The 21,529-nt window shown below is 46.9% G+C and overlaps 1 protein-coding gene and 1 long non-coding RNA gene across 2 annotated transcripts in view; one reads left to right on the forward strand and one right to left on the reverse strand.

Annotated features, from left to right (window-relative positions):
- Nucleotides 1-10,774: 10,774 nt before the first annotated feature.
- LOC116220014 lies at nt 10,775-15,996 on the reverse strand. Its single transcript, XR_004163412.1, has 3 exons — nt 15,763-15,996; nt 13,537-13,724; nt 10,775-12,116 (listed from the first exon to the last, which is right to left on the reverse strand). It is a non-coding gene; the product is annotated as an uncharacterized LOC116220014 (long non-coding RNA).
- Nucleotides 14,342-21,529, forward strand: part of klf13 (Kruppel-like factor 13) — a 28,882-nt gene continuing 21,694 nt past the window's right edge. Inside the window, exon 1 of the mRNA XM_012818717.3 lies at nt 14,342-15,106. Within this exon, the coding sequence (XP_012674171.1) occupies nt 14,668-15,106 (439 nt within the window). The 5' untranslated portion in view covers nt 14,342-14,667. The remainder of the gene's footprint in view (nt 15,107-21,529) is intronic.

The following is a 21,529-nucleotide window of genomic DNA, read 5'->3' on the forward strand; positions in this document are numbered from 1 at the left end:
TCGATATTAAATCTTCCGAGAAAATACATCCCAAACGAGCTGACACCAGCTATAGCTCAGTGCTGAGTTGGCCTTGTCCAGTGCAGGGGATCGAGCCGTCCCCCCCAGTCTGTGACTCGGACGAACAGTATTTCTTTTGCTTAGGCATTGATTGGCCACGATACTTTAGAGCCATGCCATGCAAGCTCCAGTCAAAGGGAGTCTATTAGCATGTGTCTAATCCTGCTGATGATAGCTGTCCTCTTCTTATTTATGGGCTTTATCTTTGGCTCCATTAATTAGGCGTGAGCACACTGATTGCAGGCACAGATGGTGGCTGAGGAGATGATGAGGTAATTGGCTGTGCTTCATAGAGTAGACACAATCTATACCTGCTCAAGTGGACTGAGGTCAAAGGCACGGCGAGATTACTGGTCGAGGGTCTGGGTTATCTCCCCGGGTTATCTCCACTAACAGAAGTTTGGATTTTTTTTGTTGCCCTGCTTTGTAATAATGCAGACAGCTGTCCATCTGTGGAGCGCTGGAATTTGGAATTTGGAACAATGACAAAATCATAAGGGTTTACAAGAGAACGCCTTCGCTGTAAACACTCGCTAAAAGTTTCTGGCCAATTAGGACATTCTCACATCACAGTGAAAGTCAAACAATCAAAGCCAAAAACATTACAGGGTGATATGCGCTTGTCTTTACAGTGCAATATTACTCACAACTGATTTTCTTAATAAATATATCTTCTCTTGTAAACAACAGGGCTTTGTAGAACGCTTTTTTCATCTTAATAATGGGGTTCCCATATGTCACCAAATAGATGTTGCACAATACAAACCCGCTGGAATGAGGCACGACCACCACAGCCTCCTCTGGCTCAGCGGCTCTAAGAGGAGGTTAGCTCTGAGGCTGAGATGCAGAAACACAGGAACTGAAAGAGGAACTCCCATTGGCACAGTTCATCCAGAGGTGGCAGAGCCTGCAGTCTGCCAACATCAGTAGCACACCGACAGAGGAATACGCCCCCCAAACAGAGGAATACCCCCAAAACTAAAGGACAGCTCCCCAGAGGTCAAAGACCAACCCAACAGCAGACAAGCAGTGAAGCAATAATCATCTGGAAACAATCTATCAAATTACTCAATCATTTTTTCACTGTGGCAAGAACATCTCTCCAAACCGCATGGCACGTTAAGTTTGTGCATCGCAGAAATTCAAAAAGGAACGGTATTTTTGAAATAACGTGTAAAATCATTTCAATTAGTGTTCCAGGAACCAAAATATTCCCTTGTTAAATCTCTTGATGACCGCTGACATTTGTTTTTAACCAACTTAAAACATGCAGCTGGAAACAGTCTCCTTGTATGTGGAGGAAAAGAGGAAAAGCCTGGTTTCTCAGGCGAGCCTAAGATGACTGAATGACCTGTGATTCTGGCGGTGAGTTTGGTTTCTCAGGCGAGCCTAAGATGGCTGAATGACCTGTGAGTCTGGCAGTGAGTTTGTGATCACCGTGGCTACCAGCGTTGTAAACTTCCACTATACATTTTTAGATTCCGGCCTACTTTCATTCTGCCACAGGCTGTGGTGCTGGTGCTGTTGGTGTGTGTGTGTGTGTGTGAGAGAGAGAGTCGTGGGGTAGTTTGGTGCTGTTGGTGTGTGTGTGTGTGTGTGTGTGAGAGAGAGAGTCGTGGGGTAGTTTGGTGCTGTTGGTGTATGTGTGTGTGTGTGTGAGAGAGAGAGTCGTGGGGTAGTTTGGTGCTGTTGGTGTGTGAGAGAGAGAGTCGTGGGGTAGTTTGGTGCTGTTGCGGTGTGTGTGTGAGAGAGAGTCGTGGGGTAGTTTGGTGCTGTTGCGGTGTGTGTGTGTGTGAGAGAGTCGTGGGGTAGTTTGGTGCTGTTGCGGTGTGTGTGTGTGTGTGTGTGTGTGTGAGAGAGAGAGTCGTGGGGTAGTTTGGTGTTGTTGCGGTGTGTGTGTGTGTGTGTGTGTGTGGTAGTTTTGTGCTGTTGCGGTGTGTGTGTGTGTGGGGGGGTAGTTTGGTGCTGTTGCGGTGTGTGTGTGTGTGTGTGTGTGAGAGAGAGTCGTGGGGTAGTTTGGTGCTGTTGCGGTGTGTGTGTGAGAAAGAGTCGTGGGGTAGTTTGGTGCTGTTGCGGTGTGTGTGTGAGAGAGAGTCGTGGGGTAGTTTGGTGCTGTTGCGGTGTGTGTGTGTGTGTGTGTGTGTGTGTGAGAGAGTCGTGGGGTAGTTTGGTGCTGTTGCGGTGTGTGTGTGTGTGTGAGAGAGTCATGGGGTTGTGATCCTTGGTAATTTGGTGCTGATGAGGCATTTTATGTGTTGGGATGTCTTAAGTCTTAAGGATGATTACACACACAAACACACACACACACACACACACACACACACACATACACGCACACTCGTGCATGCACACACACACACACGCATACACACACACACACACATACACACACACACACACACACACCACACACACACATGTACCCACACACACACACACATACATGTACACACACACACACACATACACCCACACACACACATGTACCCACACACACACACACATACATGTACACACACACACACACATACACCCACACACACACAAACACACACACATACACACACACACACACACACACACATTGTGCACCAGCCAGCAGAGGTGGGCCAGAGGCTGTTCTCGCGTGTCACCTTTTAATGACTCATGACCGCCTCATGAAGCTGTCAGTCCAGTTCTGTCGTCTGGCTGTCGTCTGCACGGAGCACAAACATGGAACACAAACATGGAGCACAGGGGCTGATGTCTGGCTGGTAATTGTTGATGGGTGTGTGTTTGGGACTGCACTGTAATTTGCATGGTGCCTATCGTCTGGGCGAGGCTTTGCATGTGCTCGGCACGAGAGATGTGGGTTACTTGGGTCGGGTAATTGAGGGTCTGGGAGAGCACAGGAGCTCTGCAGTGTGTTCAGGACTGGGGGAGGCCGACGACTCTGGGTCAATGGAGACCAGAAGCTCTGCAGTGTGTTCAGGACTGGGGGAGGCAGTCTCTGGGTCTGGGAGAGCACAGGAGCTCTGCAGTGTGTTCAGGACTGGGGGGGCAGACTCTGGGTCAATGGAGACCAGAAGCTCTGCAGTGTGTTCAGGACTGGGGGAGGCAGACTCTGGGTCAATGGAGACCAAGGCTGCCCCTTCCCTCCCTTTGTGAATGAACCTGTGACCTCGGCCTGCCTTCAATGTGCAGTTTGCGATTATAATCCAGAACATTTTTTGCCAAATTCAGAGAATTGCTCCTCAAGGTCCTCTAGTGTTTGTACACAGTCCTGGCTCTGTATATGGGAGACAGTTCCAGCCAATCAACACACAGCTACAGGAGCATAGAAGGGAGGGGTGTAATATGATTGGCTGTTGAACTCAAACATCAACAACCTTTCGCTAGAATCACGGACTGGCCCTTTAACCACCTGTGGCGTTGCTCACAAAGAGCACTTTGCTGCAATAAACTCTCGTTATGAGAAGGGACAGGGAAGTTTATCTGAGGCACATGTGATTGTGGAAACATTGTGAAGGGACAAGGAAGTGTATCTGAGGCACATGTGATTGTGGAGTCGTTATGATGCAACTGGATAGCACTGGAGCTTTTCACGGCTCTGCCTGTTGCCCTATATTGCTGAGCCAAGCTGTGTGTGCGTGTGTGAGTGTGTTTCACTAGTGTTCAGATCACTTAAGGCCACACACAGAGTTCATATAGGACAGCCGAGGATGTGGTTACATACGCAGTGCAAAGTCTTGAGCATGCACACGTTTTCACAGAGCAGTAGTCTGGCCCCCATGCCTGTGTGTGTGTGTGTGTGTTTCGCAGTAGTCTGGCCCCCATGCCTGTGTGTGTGTGTGTGTGTGTGTGTGTGTTTCGCAGTAGTCTGGCCCCCATGCTTTCATGTGACTAGTACTGAGTCGTGGTCTCCTTTCACTGATGTTTCCAGAGTTGGACGTAGTTCTGAAATATCCATGCACAAGGTAAACATCCATGTGTTTCTTTGACCTATACATCAAAACCCCACTCTGATGCTTTGCCACTAAATAAGAGAGAAATGTGCTTTCTGTCTCCACCTCCTTCTTTTCTTCTCCTCCCCTTCTCTTTCTCTCTTTCCCTGGGGTTGGGCCAACCTCCCTCTGCAATCCCGGCTACGGAGGAGGAGGAAAGGGGGAAGGGACGCTGCCAATATACGTTATTGTGTATTGTGTAGTTTGGAGGGTGAACACAAGATAAACAAACTCAGCGCCATTTTTAAGGTCTTTTTAAGGTCGATCCACTTGAGACACACAATTAGGTTTGATGACTGTGAGTTGTTTAGAATAAACATCTAATTTCCACGTATACGTATGCGTAGATTTATAGATGTTTCTGTACAAAACTAAACAATGTGTAAATATTTTTTTAATAAGACTGTTTGATCGCTGTCGAAGTTGAGACTCGTCAGCAAAAAAAAAACGATTTATTTTGCCAAACGAAATCATAGTTTGCAGCTGTTCCCTGCCGAGTCAAGTGAAATGGTATCCCTTAAGCGCAAGTGATTTGCACGTAGGAGCTAGACAGACAACGGCCGACTGATGACTATCTATGTTCTATAACTATGTTTGCTCAGAGAGAGAATGCTGCAGCCTCCCCATGTTGGTACCATCGCGTGTCAAGCAGAGCAGTCTAGCACAATTTGGTGACGCAAGGGGAGCTATTAATATCACAGGAACGGGATGTACTCCTTTCGGCACCGGAGTCATATGAGGTCAAACAATACGCCACATTTCTCAAGAGCGTCAGTGTGGTTTTTGAGGCCAAAATCGGTTGACCAGAACAACTGATGTCGGTAGTCAATCGTACCCGGTCCTGACTTGAAGTTCGCCGACTAGAGGCGAGGCACGCGTACATGGTTTTTCTTTTTTATCTAGGACTCTTTCAGCCTGCGCGCACGTCGAGCCGAGCTGAGCCGAGTGGAGCGGAGCGGGGATGCGCGCGGTGCAGTCGGCGAGCCTCGCCCACTTGTGAACCCGTTGACTCTCTCTGCACTCCGCGATCAAAACAACCACACAAAGAATGTGCACGCTTTAGAGGGGGGAGTGGCTCCATCGTTTATTCCCCTTGCTCAAGAATTGCTTGACCCCTTCTCAAATTTCCCAAAATATTATTGTGCATTGTTGTGTCGGTGAGTGACAGCTCGCGATTTGTGTTTTCGTTTTCCGTCTACTTGTTTTGTTCGTCATAGAAAGTGCACAGCGCGTTTGCTGCGGAGATGCAGCATTTCTGCGAATGGGGGTCAACCCCCCTGAACTCTGTTATGTGATCAGGGCTTGTGTAAGGGGTTGCACGGGTGCATAAGAACACAGTCGCAATTCTCTCAGTAACAATTTAAACATACCGCAGTGCCTAACGACTTCCTCGCCACTAGTTGTGTAATTAGGTCAGATATAATGTGTCTGAATATTTTCCCTACATCAAGGACAGGCTGCTGTAATCCATATTGTGACTGGGTTATTGCACTATGCCAAGTTATGGTACTACTGTGAAAAGAACGTGGATGCAATAATCAAAGGTGGAACCATCAGATCTCTTAATAAAACGTTCCCTCCATGCCTCATGAACGTGGATGCACCACAGCTGAACAAGTGTTTATTAAGTATTAATTAATAGAAATAATTGTAATTGTCAGATTTTATTGGCACACACGACAACACACACGTGCATATATGGAGGCGACACAGGACACACACACACACACACACACTCACACACACAATAGCAGTGATACCTGGTGTGAAGGAAGCTGTGTGTGCATGGTATTTTCACCCACAGTTGGTTTAGGGCACGGATCATGAAGACATGTAAGACTGAGGCGGACTGAGGAGGATCAGGAGACAAAAGTGTGAAAGGAAACCACAGGTGCCCCACGCATACCCCCCCACCCACACTCTTTCACACACACACACACACACACACACACACACACACACACACACACACACACACACACACACACACACACACACACACACACACACACACACACACACACACACACAGTGCTTGCATGCCTCCATCCACAGGCTGCAGCTGTTAAAATGTCCGTGGGAACTGAGACCACTGGTAAAGGACCCTTCTCTGCCTGAGTCCGTGCACATGAACATTCCTCAGTCACAGCTAAAATTCACATCAGGTCATGTCCATCGATCACCCACCTCACTGGCACGAGCGGATTCTGCTGCCCGAGGAGAACACCAAAAGCAAATCAGATGTCCGAGCAGCCAATGAAACCTCAAGCACTCACAGATGGTATTTATGGCCGTCCAGCTGCTGTTCTCGTTTACCGTTGTGTAAGTTGTCTGAAGGGTTGTTTTTCATTTCAAGTGTTTTTTCAGTGTATTTGTTTTGTTTGGTTTATTGTTGGGGTTTTTCTGTTGCATGCATACATGCAAATGAACGATAATGACCATGTGGTTACTTACACACACACTCACTCACACACACACACACACACACACACACACACACATACACACTCACACAAACTCATCTCACTTCATCAAGCCTTGGTTATGTGGTGTGTCTGCTGTGCCTCAGAACATCCTGGGCTTTCCCACTTGACTTTCAGGAGAACAACAAAACCCAGAAATCATTAGTGGGCCAACCGATACCAATCAATACAAACCCTCGCTGAGTCTATTTTCAATATGTCAATCAAAGGTCATTAATAATCCAGAGGGTTAAATGGCTGCGGATGATGGAGACCCAGTGGCAAATAAGCATTTGTAAAAAAAGATGTCCTGTTCATCAAAAGATATTAAATCTTAACCACCACCTTTGCTTGTGGTTTTATTAGTCACCACAGATGTTTTTTGATGCGGAGTCTGACGCCTCTGCAAACATGGGGTCTCCCAACACCAGTGACCTACTTTGGGTCGGGCCTCTGTGTCTCCCCCCATGCTACATGGATCCTTTATCGTGCACACACACACACACACACACACACACACACACACACACACACACACACACACACACACACACACACACACACACCACTCACACACACACACACACACACACACACACACACACACACACACACACACACTAGCCTGGATGGCTGCTCCGGTTGTACAGACTCAAGGTCGGAGGCTACAAAGATGATGATCAGGAAGTCCTCCCTGGGGCCGGCTGTTACCTCCACGCCCCCACACCACGCGGTCTGCAGCATGTCATGGATGTCGGGTATTGGCTTTAAAATGGGTTAGCAATTTCAATGAGGGAGTAATGTCATTCAGTGAGGGAGTGATGTCATTGAGTGAGCTTGGTGCTGCCTCCGGAGAGGGAAGAGAGTGGTGTGGCCCCTTCACACACACACACACACACACACACACACGCACACACACACAGGGAAGAGAGTGGTGTTAGCCCCTTCATCGCTCCTCAGTGTCTTGTGAGCACGCTCTGAATGCAGGGATGCGTCAGGGTGATCCCATCATGGTGGGGAGATGAATGAAGGGTCCTGATGCTGTGTTGTACTGCAAGGCCTGAGGCATTAAGATGGTGGGGGTGAGGGGGGATCACTTGCCATGGTACATACACACACACACACACACACACACACACACACACACAAATGCATGCATGTGTGCAGTGCACTCACATACATGCATGCACACAAACACACACACACACAAACAAATACATACACATGCGTGCGCACACACACATACAGACTTGTGCGCACACACACAAACACATCAGTTCATGTGCACGCGCACGCACACACACACACACACACACACACACACACACACACACACACACACACACACACACACACACACACACATACAATGTATACACATACACTTGAACAGGCACACACGTAATCACACACACACACACACACACACACAGAGCTACATGGGACATTCCAGAGCGAGTGGCAGAGTGACCTCTCTGGTCACCGCAAGGCACATCCCATACTAGTGCCCACACTGATCAATGCACTCTGAATAGAGCCACTGGTCACGTACTTAAGAGGGGAGTGTCGAGGGTGAGCTGGGGGTGGGGGTGGGCGGTAGGTGGGGGTTAACTGGGGCTTGCTCCATTCTCTTATCCTCTGCTGTGTTGAGCCCAGACAATGTGGCAAGATACATTAAGTCAGAATAAAGGGGGACAAATGCAGCAACAATGGCTCGGACAAACACTGCTTACATAAAGCTACTCATGGAGGTTAGGGGAAGAGGCTTACCGCCTCAGTGCACATCAACCTTTGAGTGAGTGTGAATGGCAGATACGTATCTATGTGGGGTTAGCTTGATAAACATCCACAACATCTCTGAATCAATCATTGATGACAAAAGACATGTGGATGCTGTAAAAGACCTGACCAATGAGAGGCCTGCGCTCTGCGTTATCACTGTAAAAGACCTGACCAACACCAATGAGAGGCCTGCTCAAGAAGAACTCGAAGTACTCTTCACCACTTTCTTCAGTTTTGAAATAAGTGTGAAAGAGTAACTTCCCGTTCCTGGCACAGGCCTACTACATAGACACACACACACACAGCACAGGCCTACTACATAGACACACACACACACACACACACACACACACACACACACAGCACAGGCCTACTACATAGACACACACACACACACACACAGCACGGGCCTACTACATAGATGGAGTCGTTTGTGAAGGTAAGAGGTTAGTAATAAACACTGATAAATAACTCCAGTGGGCACGTGAAGTACCGCTCTCCCAGCTGGGCTTTAGCCAAGGCTCCGGCCTGGCCGCGTCCGAACAACAACATGCAGTTTGGACTTGTTTGTTCCTCCCCCGCTCTGCCCTCGGATGGGGCCAGTTGACTGTGTGCAGGCCGTCACCTTGAACACAGTGTGTTCTTGGGCAGCTTCTAGAGCAGGAGTTTGGACTCTGATAAGTGGAGGAAAGGCATTTATGTTTCAAACGTGGGGTAGGACCTGGGCCTGCTTCTCTGGGTGTGTGAGGAGACTCTTTCATGACCTCCCTCTCGATGGAGACGTCTCTTTCACGATGTCCCTCTCGGAGGAGACGTCTCTTTCATGATGTCCCTCTCGAGAGGAGTCGTCTCTTTCATGATGTCCCTCTCGGAGAAGACGACTCTTTCATGATGTCCCTCTCGGAGAAGACGACTCTTTCATGATGTCCCTCTCGGAGGAGACGTCTGTCCCTCTCGGAGGAGACGCCTCTTTCATGATGTCCCTCTCCCACAGGCCCCGGCATCTTCTGAGGCGAGGAACGTGGCCGCAGTGGCAGACACCCTCCGTGAGAGAACAAACATACACTACCAGTCAAAAGTTTGGACACACCTTCTCATTTTTGGACACGTTTTTTTCTTTACTTTTATTATTTTCTACATGGTAGATAACACTTTTTTTGTTTAGTACATCATTCCATATGTGTTCTTTCGTAGTTTAAATGTCTTCAGTATTATTCTACCATGTAGAAAATAATAAAAGTAAAGAAAACACTTTAAAGCTGTATCCAAACTTTTGACTGGTACTGTACTTCAAGTGGCTTGTCTGCACGGGTGTGGTGAGGTGGCAAACAAAACAATTGTTCCACCTCCTGCTTATTCATCCCTATGTGACTAATCGGTACCTTGAATTACCTGAAGTCTGCTGGTAAAATTCCACTAAGGTTGTGTCATCTCCGGCACTGACACAACCTTAGTTCCACTTTAGCACAGATACGGCTGTATTTGTTTCAATTTCTTAAAGGCACAAGGCTTGTTTCTCTCCCTCTAGTCTAGAGGTCAAAGGTTGATCTCCTGAGTGCATATATAACAGTGACTGGATAAACTGTGGACCAGTGGCCTAGTTGATGCTGAAGGTTTCATAATTCTGATAAAGCATCTCTCCATATATATGATATATAAGATATATAAGACCATATCACCTGATGATACGCAACAGAACCCTTCAGTCCAGTTATCCTGAGATCCTGGAGGATCGGTTATATATACGAAGAGGAAACAAAATCAACTTGTGGAATAATTGACCAGTGATGATGGTGACTTATCAAAGTGAGTCACAGAGCCTGACAATGTTTACCGACACAAACACTGTGTGTGTGTGTGTGTGTGTGTGAAAGAGAGAAAGAGAGAGAGAGAGACAGAGACAGATAGAGAGAGAGAGAGCGCGAGAGAGAGTGAGAGAAAGATAGGGAGTGTGTGTGGCTGTGATGTGTGTGTTCGTGTGATGTGTGTGTGTGCAAGATAGAGAGAGAGAGAGAGAGAGAGAGAGGGATAGTTTGTGTGTGTTTTTTTTATCTTGCGTGCGTGTGTGTGTGTGTGTGTGTGTGTGTGTGTGTGTGTGTGTGTATGCAGATTGAGCACTGAACCCGAGCCCCCCCCAGAAACACACACGTGGTTGTGTTCAGCAGCTCAACACTGTCGATGAGCAAAAAGAGTGCTCTACACCCTTGATGGGAAACGAGGCGTTTCCCAACACCGCGCTGACAAGAACAAAGACCTGACCACAAGCAGCACACAGCACAGAGTACACACACACACACACACACACACACACACACAAGCACAGAGTAGACACACACACACGCACACACAAGCACAGAGTTGACACACACACGCACATACACAAGCACAGAGTAGACACACACACACGTACACACAAGCACAGAGTAGAGACACACACACACACACACAAGCACAGAGTAGACACACACACGCACATACACAAGCACAGAGTAGACACACACACACGCACATACACAAGCACAGAGTAGACACACACACACACACACAAGCACAGAGTCGGGGGACGTAGTGAAACATTTTCTGCGTTTTGTTGTTGTGCTCTGGTCTGATACGAAGGTGACACCAACCGGCCAATAAGATTAAGAGGAAGGCCTTAGCATACCCCAGTCAGACACACACACATATGCACACACACATGCGCACAACACACATACACACATGCTGCCTAAAAAGGATATGAAACTTAACTAAAACAACGATGTATAATTTTACTGACTTATTTATATTTACATTAATGAAACCCTTGAATGCTACTTTCTCCTCTGTGCAAGGAAGGCGAATTGGGTCAGTAAGTGGCTGACCCCCCCCCCCCACCACCACCACCACACACACACACATGCAACACTGACGCATGTCAGGAAACTCAAATTTGTTTCTATGACTGAGCCAAACAAGCATACAATTTAGTCATTTACCTATTTTGAAAATATACCTGCTTCATGAAAATTCTCTTTTTTTTTCTTCACAGAGCAGATGGACACCTTACAGCAAAGCTGTGTCATTAGCTGGGAGATGGCCATTGTAACACTTAAGATTTCATGTCACCCCCTCGCTTGTATTTTAAAACCTGACCTGTCAGCAGGCTCTGTCACTTCCAAGGGAAGAGTCAATATTTGATGGGACTGTAAAAAACACAGATCGGGGGTGAAGGCGAGGGTGTGGGAGGTGAAACTGAAAGGTGGATGCAGTGGTGGTGGTGTTGCTAAGAGAACGTACTGTCCTCTCACTATTGCTTCCTCTGAACCTGACGCACATGCCTGCCCAACCCACATGAGCTATGGCAGTAAAACATGAATGTGCTCGTGGCTTTCTTCGTCTTTTGGCTCCTGAGTAAACTGACACCTCCTGTGAGTGCACAATATCACCAGGGCCTCTGGATACCATCCTGGGAGAGGAGGAAAACAAAGACCCCCACATTCAGTGCTTGCTATTCTGCGCCAGACTTGCCAAATAGGCCAAACTTTCGGCTGCGCACCCCTGTGCCCATCAACCCTGTGCCCATCACCCCTGTGCCCATCACCCCTGAGCCAAGGATCCGGATCCGTGTGTTCTAGGACATCACAACCTTGACTGGTATGGCTCCACCAGCTGGTATACAGTACATGACCAGCCTGCATCGCTCTTGCATGAGTAGGCTCGGCGCACAAACAGTGGGAACACCAGCGCTTTCCTTCTGCGTCACAGCTCGCACTCGCGCCAGTTGGTTCTGCTGTGGGCTGTTACTCAACTGGTAGATTGAAAGCTTTGAGTCATTTCTGGATGGGAGAGCCTACGCTGAGAGAGAGAGAGAGAGAGAGAGAGAGAGAGAGAGAGAGACATTTGATGTTTTAAAAAGGTGTATTGAACCATCACATGGATCACCTAATAAGGCTACTATGTAGCCCAACTACACCCACCACCCACACCGTGATGAAGGAGCACCAAGTACATAAACACACATCACCAGGTAAACAACAGAAAGAAAGAAAGAAAGAAAGAAAGAAAGAGAGAAAGAGAGACAAAGAGAGGTGACCATGTTTGCCTAGGATTCCCCTGGACACACCCCCTTTACTGGGTGGCTGTGCTGTAGCACGCTATGAAAGCAGGAAGTGCTTCTAAGGTCACTGAGTGGGTGCAACAGCGGCCGCAGCAGCAGCATGTGCGGGAGCAGTAGCATGCGCGGGAGCAGCGCGCTCGACATGTGGGCGTGTGAGTGAGTTATTCAAATTCGTCCTGTTTCAGCATTCTCAGTGTAAAACCACTGAGGCATCCCCTCACGTTGGCCCAGCATCAGCACCCTGTCAGTCAAGGTCACGACTGCACCCTGTCAGTCAAGGTCAGTCGAGGTCAGCACAGAGGTCAGCACAGAGGTCTTCTTAACTACATGCCCTCTTCATACACTGCATGTGGGGCCTTTGCTGTGGTGCTGTGTGTGACGATGTGCCGTCGCTACATGCTGCATGTAGATTGCTTTCTGTGTGAATGTGAGTGGTGTGTGTGTGTATGTGTGTGTGTGTGTGTGTGTGTGTGTGTATACAGAGATACCTTGTGTCATAGGGACTTAAACACTCTTGTGTCATAGGGACTTAAACACTCCTGTGTCTTCTCACAAAAAGGACACTTTCAAAACGGCCCTCTGCCCTCATGAATAATGTCCAAGTTAATCCCTTTCATTCTAAATCTCTCCTCAGCTGAACTGCCTCTCAACACGTGACGATAACCATGGGAGATTGTCAGAGTCGGGGCGGCCATCTTGTGAAAGAGGAACTGCCCCTCTTGTTGTGGGGCTGTCATGGACCGTGCCTCCTCAGCAGCACATGAAACGCAAGAACACCCAGTCCTTGTGGTGAAAGAATATGTAAAGTAATACAGCCAGATGGTCTTCTGAATGTGCCTCAGCCTTGTTCTCTGTGAACACCAGGAACTTTCCAGAGACGGCCCTTTGTGAGTAGCCCTGAAAGAGAGCAGGCGACGCTTTTCCCACAGCCGAGCAGGCTGGGATAGCAGCAGCATCAGCAGCAACACTGCCATTGGCTTCAGTGGGCTACAACTGCAACGTTTTCTGCCTTTATCTCTCAAGATCTCCCAGTTAATACAGTCAATTGCCAATCTGAATTGATCTTTGGGGGGGGGGGGGGGTGAAGTGGTAATCTACCAGACTACCAGACAAAAAGATTGAACACCTTGTTTCTTTATTTAGGTGTACGCACCTGTTTGTCCCTGCCAGTGGTGGCGACTTTTTAGTGAGAGTGATGAAGCTCTCACAGACTGGGAGTGAAGGACAATGGCTGACAGTGCCATGAATCTGTTGGCACTGTTATGACAACCGCCTCTTTGTCATCCCTCTGCGTTCGCCACCACTGTTGACTCTCTCCTCCTGCACTGGTGTCACTCGTCTCTGTTGGGAGAGAGAAGAAGATGCGGGCTGCACAGCATGTACATAAGGTTTGGCAGCAGGCCAACTGGCATCAGCTCACTAAACCACTTGGGAAAGGGATTTTAAGGTGCAAAGCTAGTGCAACTCAGAACAGGAAATCCCAACCACACCTATAAGAAAACCACTACGTTTTCATTGTGGAAAATGTTATCTAACAGTTATTGACTCTTCTGTCTTGTGTGTGTAAGACAGGTTCCAAACCGAAAAAATATTAGCCTCGAGTTAAAGAAATGGGCCAGTGGTTCGGCTGCAAGAAAAATAACCTGTCAGTCCATTTAATCTCTATTGAAATGAATCACAAGTACTAATTACATTTTCCTAAATCAGAATTCAAGAAAGGACATTATACATAATTTCTTCTTCTTATTATTCTCATGTTGTTTACTTCTCAAAGTGCCCAAATAGTTCTGCTCTCTTTGTAGTTTGTGTGTATAGCTCTGCAGAAAGTTTGGAGAGGTTCTATGAGGTAGTGCACTTTGGAACACGGCTTGGACCAATGAGCGGCAGTCTGCTCTGACGCCGCTGCCGCACGCTACCGGCTGCCCCGCCCCCAGCATGGATACAGCCAGCAGGACACGGTGCATAGGCATACTGTCACTGTGCCGCTCCGCACTCTACTGCCATCATGGGAGTTTTTACATCCAACCAAGATAAGTTTCCAGACTTGCTATTACCGGCAAAATCTCTCTAGTGCAAAGAGTACGTCTCTTTCGATGCTGTTACGGTTTCGTGTTAGCCGAATTACAATCAAGATGTTATTGTTGCTGAAACGCCGGTAAGAGTTCGCTAAGAGCTACCTCCCCATCAGCCCAACACAAAGGGAGCCGCAGAGTTGAGTCTCTAAACGAGCTATTATTGTTTTTGTGAATGTCATAAAATCATTTGGGTTATTTTCCTTTTCGAAATGGATCACTTTGCAGCAGAGTGCCTTGTGTCAATGTCCAGCCGTGCAATTGTTCATGGTCCTAAGGGGAATAGAGAGATCAAACCAGAAACTGTGGGTTCTCCCAGGAACGGAGAAGACACCAGGGAGCCTATGGTGAAAGACAACTCTTCTCTTTTTGTGGTGGCCAGAATTCTTGCGGATTTCAATCAGCAAACCCCCACCAATTTCGCCGAACAGGCTAAAATACGAGAGGATAGCTTGGCACCAGACCTGGCCGGCGAGGATGGAAACTCTGCCACACCTACTAGCAGCCCCGTCGACTCACGAAAGGCCAAACGACTGAGGGCTCGTGCAGAGCAAGGATACATCCTGAAAAAGCACAAATGCCACTATTCAGGTTGTGAAAAAGTTTATGGCAAATCGTCCCATCTCAAAGCCCACCTAAGGACGCATACAGGTCAGTTTCATTTGAAGCGAGTGTTTCCTGAGGTAACAAATAAATGTACTGTAGAGGTTTGGAATAAACTAGCGGAGAGTGGAGGACTTGGATTTATTTTTTGTAGCAGTGCGTTTACTCTGATGCACTTTGACTGCAGTTGAGCCACACCAGTACCATCGTGGCTCAGACTGATGTTTGCCTAGTGGTTTCAGTCCCCCCCCCGTAGTCTACCCAGAGACAATTGTTCGTCGAAGGAGTGCTGTTGTATTTTCTGTTGAAAGTCGCAAATAACCAATTTGGTAGACAAATTGGTCTGTTCCACGTACTTCAATGTAACACAAATGAAAGCTAATGCTATTCTACCAAAGAACTGACACGCCCACTAGAGAGAGAGAGAGAGAGAGCGAGCGAGGGAAGGAAACAACCGTGGTCAATGGCAACAATTATTCCCTTGCTTCCTATTCCCCCTTCCTATCACTTTATCATGGGCGTGTGACCCCAAGGCTCATTCCGAATATGCTGAAAAGCGATATGCTGATAAAAGTAGTCTGCTATTCGCCACGCACAGCCTACAGCTCGTGTTTCGAAAATACGCGTCTGCTACTTTCAGCTTAAGGGGCAACGATAGATAGCCATCAGCGTGGTGTAACCGGCCGTAAAATACTATAAAGTACCAATAATTAGCAGACAGCCACGTTGGTGCGAAAAGTTGTCGAAACTGGCGAAGTCAGCCCGGAGTCACGTTGCAGGAAGGAAAAAAACGGCATGTGCTTCGGCTACAACCCTCGATCCAAGGATAATTTACACAAATTACGCATTATTTGACCTTCTCGCAATGCAGAAGCGCTCCTCAAGATGAAAAAACAATGGAAAGTGCAAAAAAGTAGGGGTTGGTGAGAGTTGTGCAGTTGTCCGTCTGACTGTTAAGCTCTTTGTTGTGATGTGCCACACCCCCGGCAGACAGACTGCCAGCCCAGCTGATCTGGCCAGCAACAGACTCAGCTAGCCGAGCGCAGAGCCCTGCCGGAGACTGCGACTGCACAGCGACTGCACAACGCCCCCCTAGTGATCTGGAGCGCACTGTTAAGCAGACAAAACGTAGATCACTTTAATAACAGCAACATAAAAATAAAACCATGCCCCTCATGTTATAGCACAACTCCACAGCCCAAAACACTGTAATAATGGAGAGCCCATCTCACACATAAGAGAGTAAAATGAGACTGAAATGGATGCACTATATCAGGTTTTAACTCACTTGTTTTTGCACAGCTAGTTACACTTGTGAACTGCAGGCTTCTCGGACAATGCTGTAGGTCTCTGTAATGATTCACAGACACTTATTCTAACGTGTTAATTACAGTTGCCCACTCCATGAAGTAATGTTTCACTTGTTCACTGCGAGGTAAACTGTCCCTTGTGGAAAGCAGGTGCAAGTCAGAGTTGTAAACCATTCCAAGATAGTTTTGGGATAGCGTAGCCTACATAAGCAAATATGTGGTGTGCTAGAAAAAACAGACACCAGTATATCACACACTAATGTGAATCAAAGAAACGTCTTACAAAATATATATACATTTTTAAACTACACCAGCTATGGGTCATGCTTAAGATTGTAGCACGTCTTTACATATTATTATTATACATGCACAGTTCACAGGAAAAAAATGAACATGAACTCAGTGTTTGGGTGAAAATACATTTAGTTTAAAAAATGTAGTCATGTCACCTTATATGGCCTATGTTAACAGTTACCCTGGGTAAAGGTCATAATTAGCACAGCTTAGGGATGTGAATGTTTCTTTAACTAGACATTCCATTATTAGATAGACTTATAGTAGTGCACACTATTTGTCTGCCAAATTTTCTCTACTATCTCACTTTTCCAAGCCTGTATCTGGCTATGTTTGCATAACGAGAACACGCTGTGAAAGTGAGAAGTTCTGCTCTCCTCAAATCTCTTCAGTTTTGACAGAACACACTCGCCTGGTTACTTCCTTAACGAGCCGATAAGTATTCCCACTCAGGCCCATGTGACTGCAGTATAGCAGCAGTTGTGATGGAGTTTGGCCTCTCTCCAGTGTGCAGATCATTATATGCAATAGTAACGTGTTGACATATTTCCTACAGCTATGACTGTTCATAAGGTCAAACCCACAATCCGTATCACAGTGGTGTGATCCGCCCACTGCTGTCCCTCTCTCTCCCATTCTACCTCTCCCCCTCTCTCTCCCATTCTCCCTCTCTCTCCCATTCTGCCTCTCTCTCCCATTCTGCCTCTCTCTCCCTCTTTCTCCCATTCTCCCTCTCTCTCCCATTCTGCCTGTCTCCCCCTCTTTCTCCCATTCTCCCTCTCTCTCCCATTCTGCCTGTCTCCCCCTCTCTCTCCCATTCTGCCTCTCTCTCACATTCTGCCTGTCTCTCCCTCTCTATCCCATTCTGCCTCTCTCTGTCTCGGCTCGTTTTCCTTTGTCAGTGGTCTATGGTGTAGCTCTGCCCCCTCTTCTCTGCTCTCAGCTGGTTTATTCTGTCTTCCCTGACTCCTGATTGGGCCACACTGCGTAGCGCCTGGCTTTCGATTGGATCATGTTCTGGTTGAATAATGAGCGCTCCGTATCATTTGTTTTGGTAATCAGAGAATGTGGGTCATTTGAGTTCAGCAGCCCATTCCCGGCCAACCTGCTGCTAGTCCTGGGCGCCTCTTCCATCGGTCGGCACTCAGCAGATTTTCCACCAGCCCCTACCAAAAGAGCGAAGAGAGAATGGATCGCGCTTCCCTTAGCCAAGCACCACACCGTCTAATTGAAGGGGGAACACAGTGTTATAAAAACAAACCTAGTCAGCCAAGTGAGACGGAGTCCTCAGCTGACTTCAGCAACGCCCTGAACTTGCAGCCGTCTCAGGCCTGAACTCTGCTTCATGTCATTTGTCTGGCTGAAGCAGGAACTGGGCACACAACTGCATCCTGCCTGGATTGCGTAAGCCGCCCCAAGCTCAGCTTTGTTCATATTTTTTATGTGGGGGGGGGGGGGGGGGGGGGGGGGGGGGGGGAGTTAAGCCTTGACCTAAAAATGAAAAGTGAGCAAAATGCTGAATTATCATCTGTTTTAGACATTGGGGGAAAAACAGCCCTTAAACACAAACAGCCCTTAAACACAAAGGTGGAAACATTTTAGTGTGTGGCTTGAGTTTTTATCTGAGCTCTGCATGTCCAGGCTCTCCTTAGTTGGCTGTGTGCCAAAGCAGAGACCCTTACTATCTCACAGACTATAACAATCCATTATTATTATTATTAACAATTGATTATTATTGTCTGGGTTTTAGGACAAGCTTAGCACAATATCCCACAAAATGTCTATCTCACAAAAGATATGACGGACAGAAATTTGAACGCTAAGAATGTTCTCTATGAATGTGCAGCGTTGAGGGGTAATTGCCTTGTTCAGTGGTGGATTTAAGCGCCGTCTAGGTACTGATTAAGGTTGATGTGTGCAGTCTCACACCCTTAAATGCAGATATCATGAGACCCTTGAGAATAACAAACCACAAGAAACAGGAAAGAGGGTTCCCACATAATAGGTCCACACACACACACACACACATTCACACACACACATAACCGTCCCCAGACTTGTGTCACATCAGGGCAGAGTATATACCATAGTATATCCACACACACACACACACACACACATACATACATACACGCACAAGTGTCCCCAGTCTTGTGTCACATCAGGGCAGAGTCTATGCCATAGTAGATCCACACACACACACACACACACACACACACACACAAGCGTCCCCAGTCTTGTGTCAGATCAGGGCAGAGTCTATGCCACAGTCAGGCGCTATCTGGCTGTCTTAGTTGCTGTTTGCTTGTTCAAGTCCAGCAGATGCTTTGCTGTGATTAAAAACCCTTACAGCTGATAACTCCTGACCGAGGAACTGACTGTAGGCTCCAATGGCTGTGGTATCCTAGCTGTTAAAATGAGTGCAGGGAGAATGATGTAACTTTGTATGTGTGGTACTTGGAGTGCCTGTATGGCAATACTTTATATGCCATGTGCTTTTTAAAGTAATGTAATACACCATTAGAAAAAGTTTCAAATGCGTGTAAAATGCAGACATTTTTCTGTGTCTGTTTTTTTCCTTTTTACACATTTTGACAAGACATACCCTGTTGAGGCTCCATTGTAAATTACCCTAAGTACCTCTAGGCAAAGTAACTGAATCTAACTGGAGCAGAGTGGGGCCCTCTCTTCCCAACAGCACACTAGGACGAGTTCCCACTCCATGTGCCCATCCCATCACAGCGGAATTATGCTAGCTGAGCTTTTTTCTCCCCCTTCTCCGTAATGTTATTTTAGGCTTCCTTTGTTGCATCATACCCGGTAATCCAGAATTGTATAGTGTTCCGAATCAGAATGAAGTTACTGGAATGACCCTGTCTTGACCTTTTGTTTTAGAAAGACCTATATTGGTTTAGCCCGACTGAACCTTTGCTGACCTGTCACCAGGAGGAATGTTTGTGTGCAAAATAAGCTGGTGCCTGCGGGCGGCAAGCAGAGAAAAAGCCACGGTAGAATGCTGCCCGACTCATTCTTTACCAGTGATGACGTGCAACATGAAGGGTTTTTCAGTGAGGGCATGTGAGAACGTATGGTGAATTGAACTAGCAAATGCACATTGTAGCTGATGCTTCGGAACCTTATTTCTTAAAAAGGTAAATTACAGTCTGTGAGGTTTTGACCACAGATAGCGTAAAATTGGTCTACAAACTCATTCATGTAATAAACTAAAAGCTACCTATAGACTTATCTTTTCAGTTAAACTTTAACATCAGACAAAAATGAAGTGCAAGGCTTTGCACTAACAGAACCCATGTTTTCTTCACTCTAATTAGGTTGTGACCGTACCATCACAAGAGAAACGCAAGGGGGTCAAACCAATTAGTCAGTCATCTCCACAAATGTAATAATGTAGTAATAATAATCTTTGTGCAGGCGTGTAGAGCTAAAGAAAGGCACAACGGCATGAAGAGCCAGGTGAGCATAGCCCACTGGCTCCACAAAATGAGAGGCAGTGTAATTCCAGTTATGGATCCCTGCCAAATCCTGGCTCAACATCAGGGCCAAATCCTGGCTCAACATCAGCTGTAGATATCTAGCCTGGCACGTTAATGCCATGGTCATGTTTCTGTGAATGAAGGGAAGGGTGCAGGGGAGATGAATAGAGGCTGGGAGGCTCTCTGTCTCATGAGCTAGCGTTAGCCTCATGTCTCCTGAGCTAGCGTTAGCCTCATGTCTCCTGAGCTAGCGTTAGCCTCATGTCTCCTGAGCTAGCGTTAGCCTCATGTCTCCTGAGCTAGCGTTAGCCTCATGTCTCCAGAGCTAGCACTAGCCTAATGTCCCCTGAACTAGCACTAGCCTGTTGTGTGGACATGTGAGGACACCCCTGAGTGATACGATTCACGAGCTACGCTGTAAGAGCTTTGCATAAGTGTGAAATGTTTTATAAACTTGGAGGATGTTTTGGAGTGTGGATGTTGCTGTAATCCAGATTGCATTACCTGTCCTGAAACTCACTTCGGGTCAGCCTGTTATTCACTCTCCCCAGAGTGTCCTTTGGTGGACTTGTTTGTTTGTTTTTTGGTTTGTTTGAGGACTTCATTGATTCACATTGATAGGTTCACATTGAAAACGTAAAGTCTTTGTAAGTTCATTAGGTGAACAAATTTGTTGATTGTCTAACCCATGATGTCTCCTCGTGGTTTGAATCTGTGGCCTACATGTAGGTCCTTAAATTAGGGTTAATCTCTCTTCTCCCCCAATAATCTAATCTGCTTGCTGTACAACTCCATAATGTCATCTGTGTTCATTTAACCGACTCATTCGCTTGTGTTGCACTCGTGTAATTACCCTGGGCTTATATCATAGAAGCAGCACCTAGTGGGTATCCTTCATCCTGTGTCAGTGTAGGACTCTTCACAATAATGACAGCACCAAAGTCCTTTTGAAAGTGTCATTCAGTGTCATGTTTTCATTCAGTGAGATAGCAGAGTTGCTGTGTTCTACATTTACATTTACATTTAGCAGACGCTTTTGTCCAAAGCGACGTACAAGGGAGAGAACAGTCAAGCTAAGAGCAATAAAAAAACCATGGTGTAACAATAAATACTACTTTACATAAGAATTAGAAAAACGACCTAGAAAGGAAAATACGTGCAGGAATGTAACTGCTGAAGTGCAAGTTAAGCACTAGTCAAGGTGCCAGTTAGGAAGGGAGGTGCTCTCTGAAGAGTTGGGTTTTCAAATGCTTCTTGAAGGTAGAGAGGGACGCCCCTGCTCTGGTAGTACTAGGCAGTTCGTTCTGGAGTTGTTGGAATAATATGACACAAAATGGTTCATGGACTGTGTGTTGTGTAAGGGGTGTGGGGTG

This window comes from Clupea harengus, chromosome 3 (genome assembly GCF_900700415.2).
Source record: "Clupea harengus chromosome 3, Ch_v2.0.2, whole genome shotgun sequence".
NCBI classification, from domain to species: Eukaryota; Metazoa; Chordata; class Actinopteri; order Clupeiformes; family Clupeidae; genus Clupea; species Clupea harengus.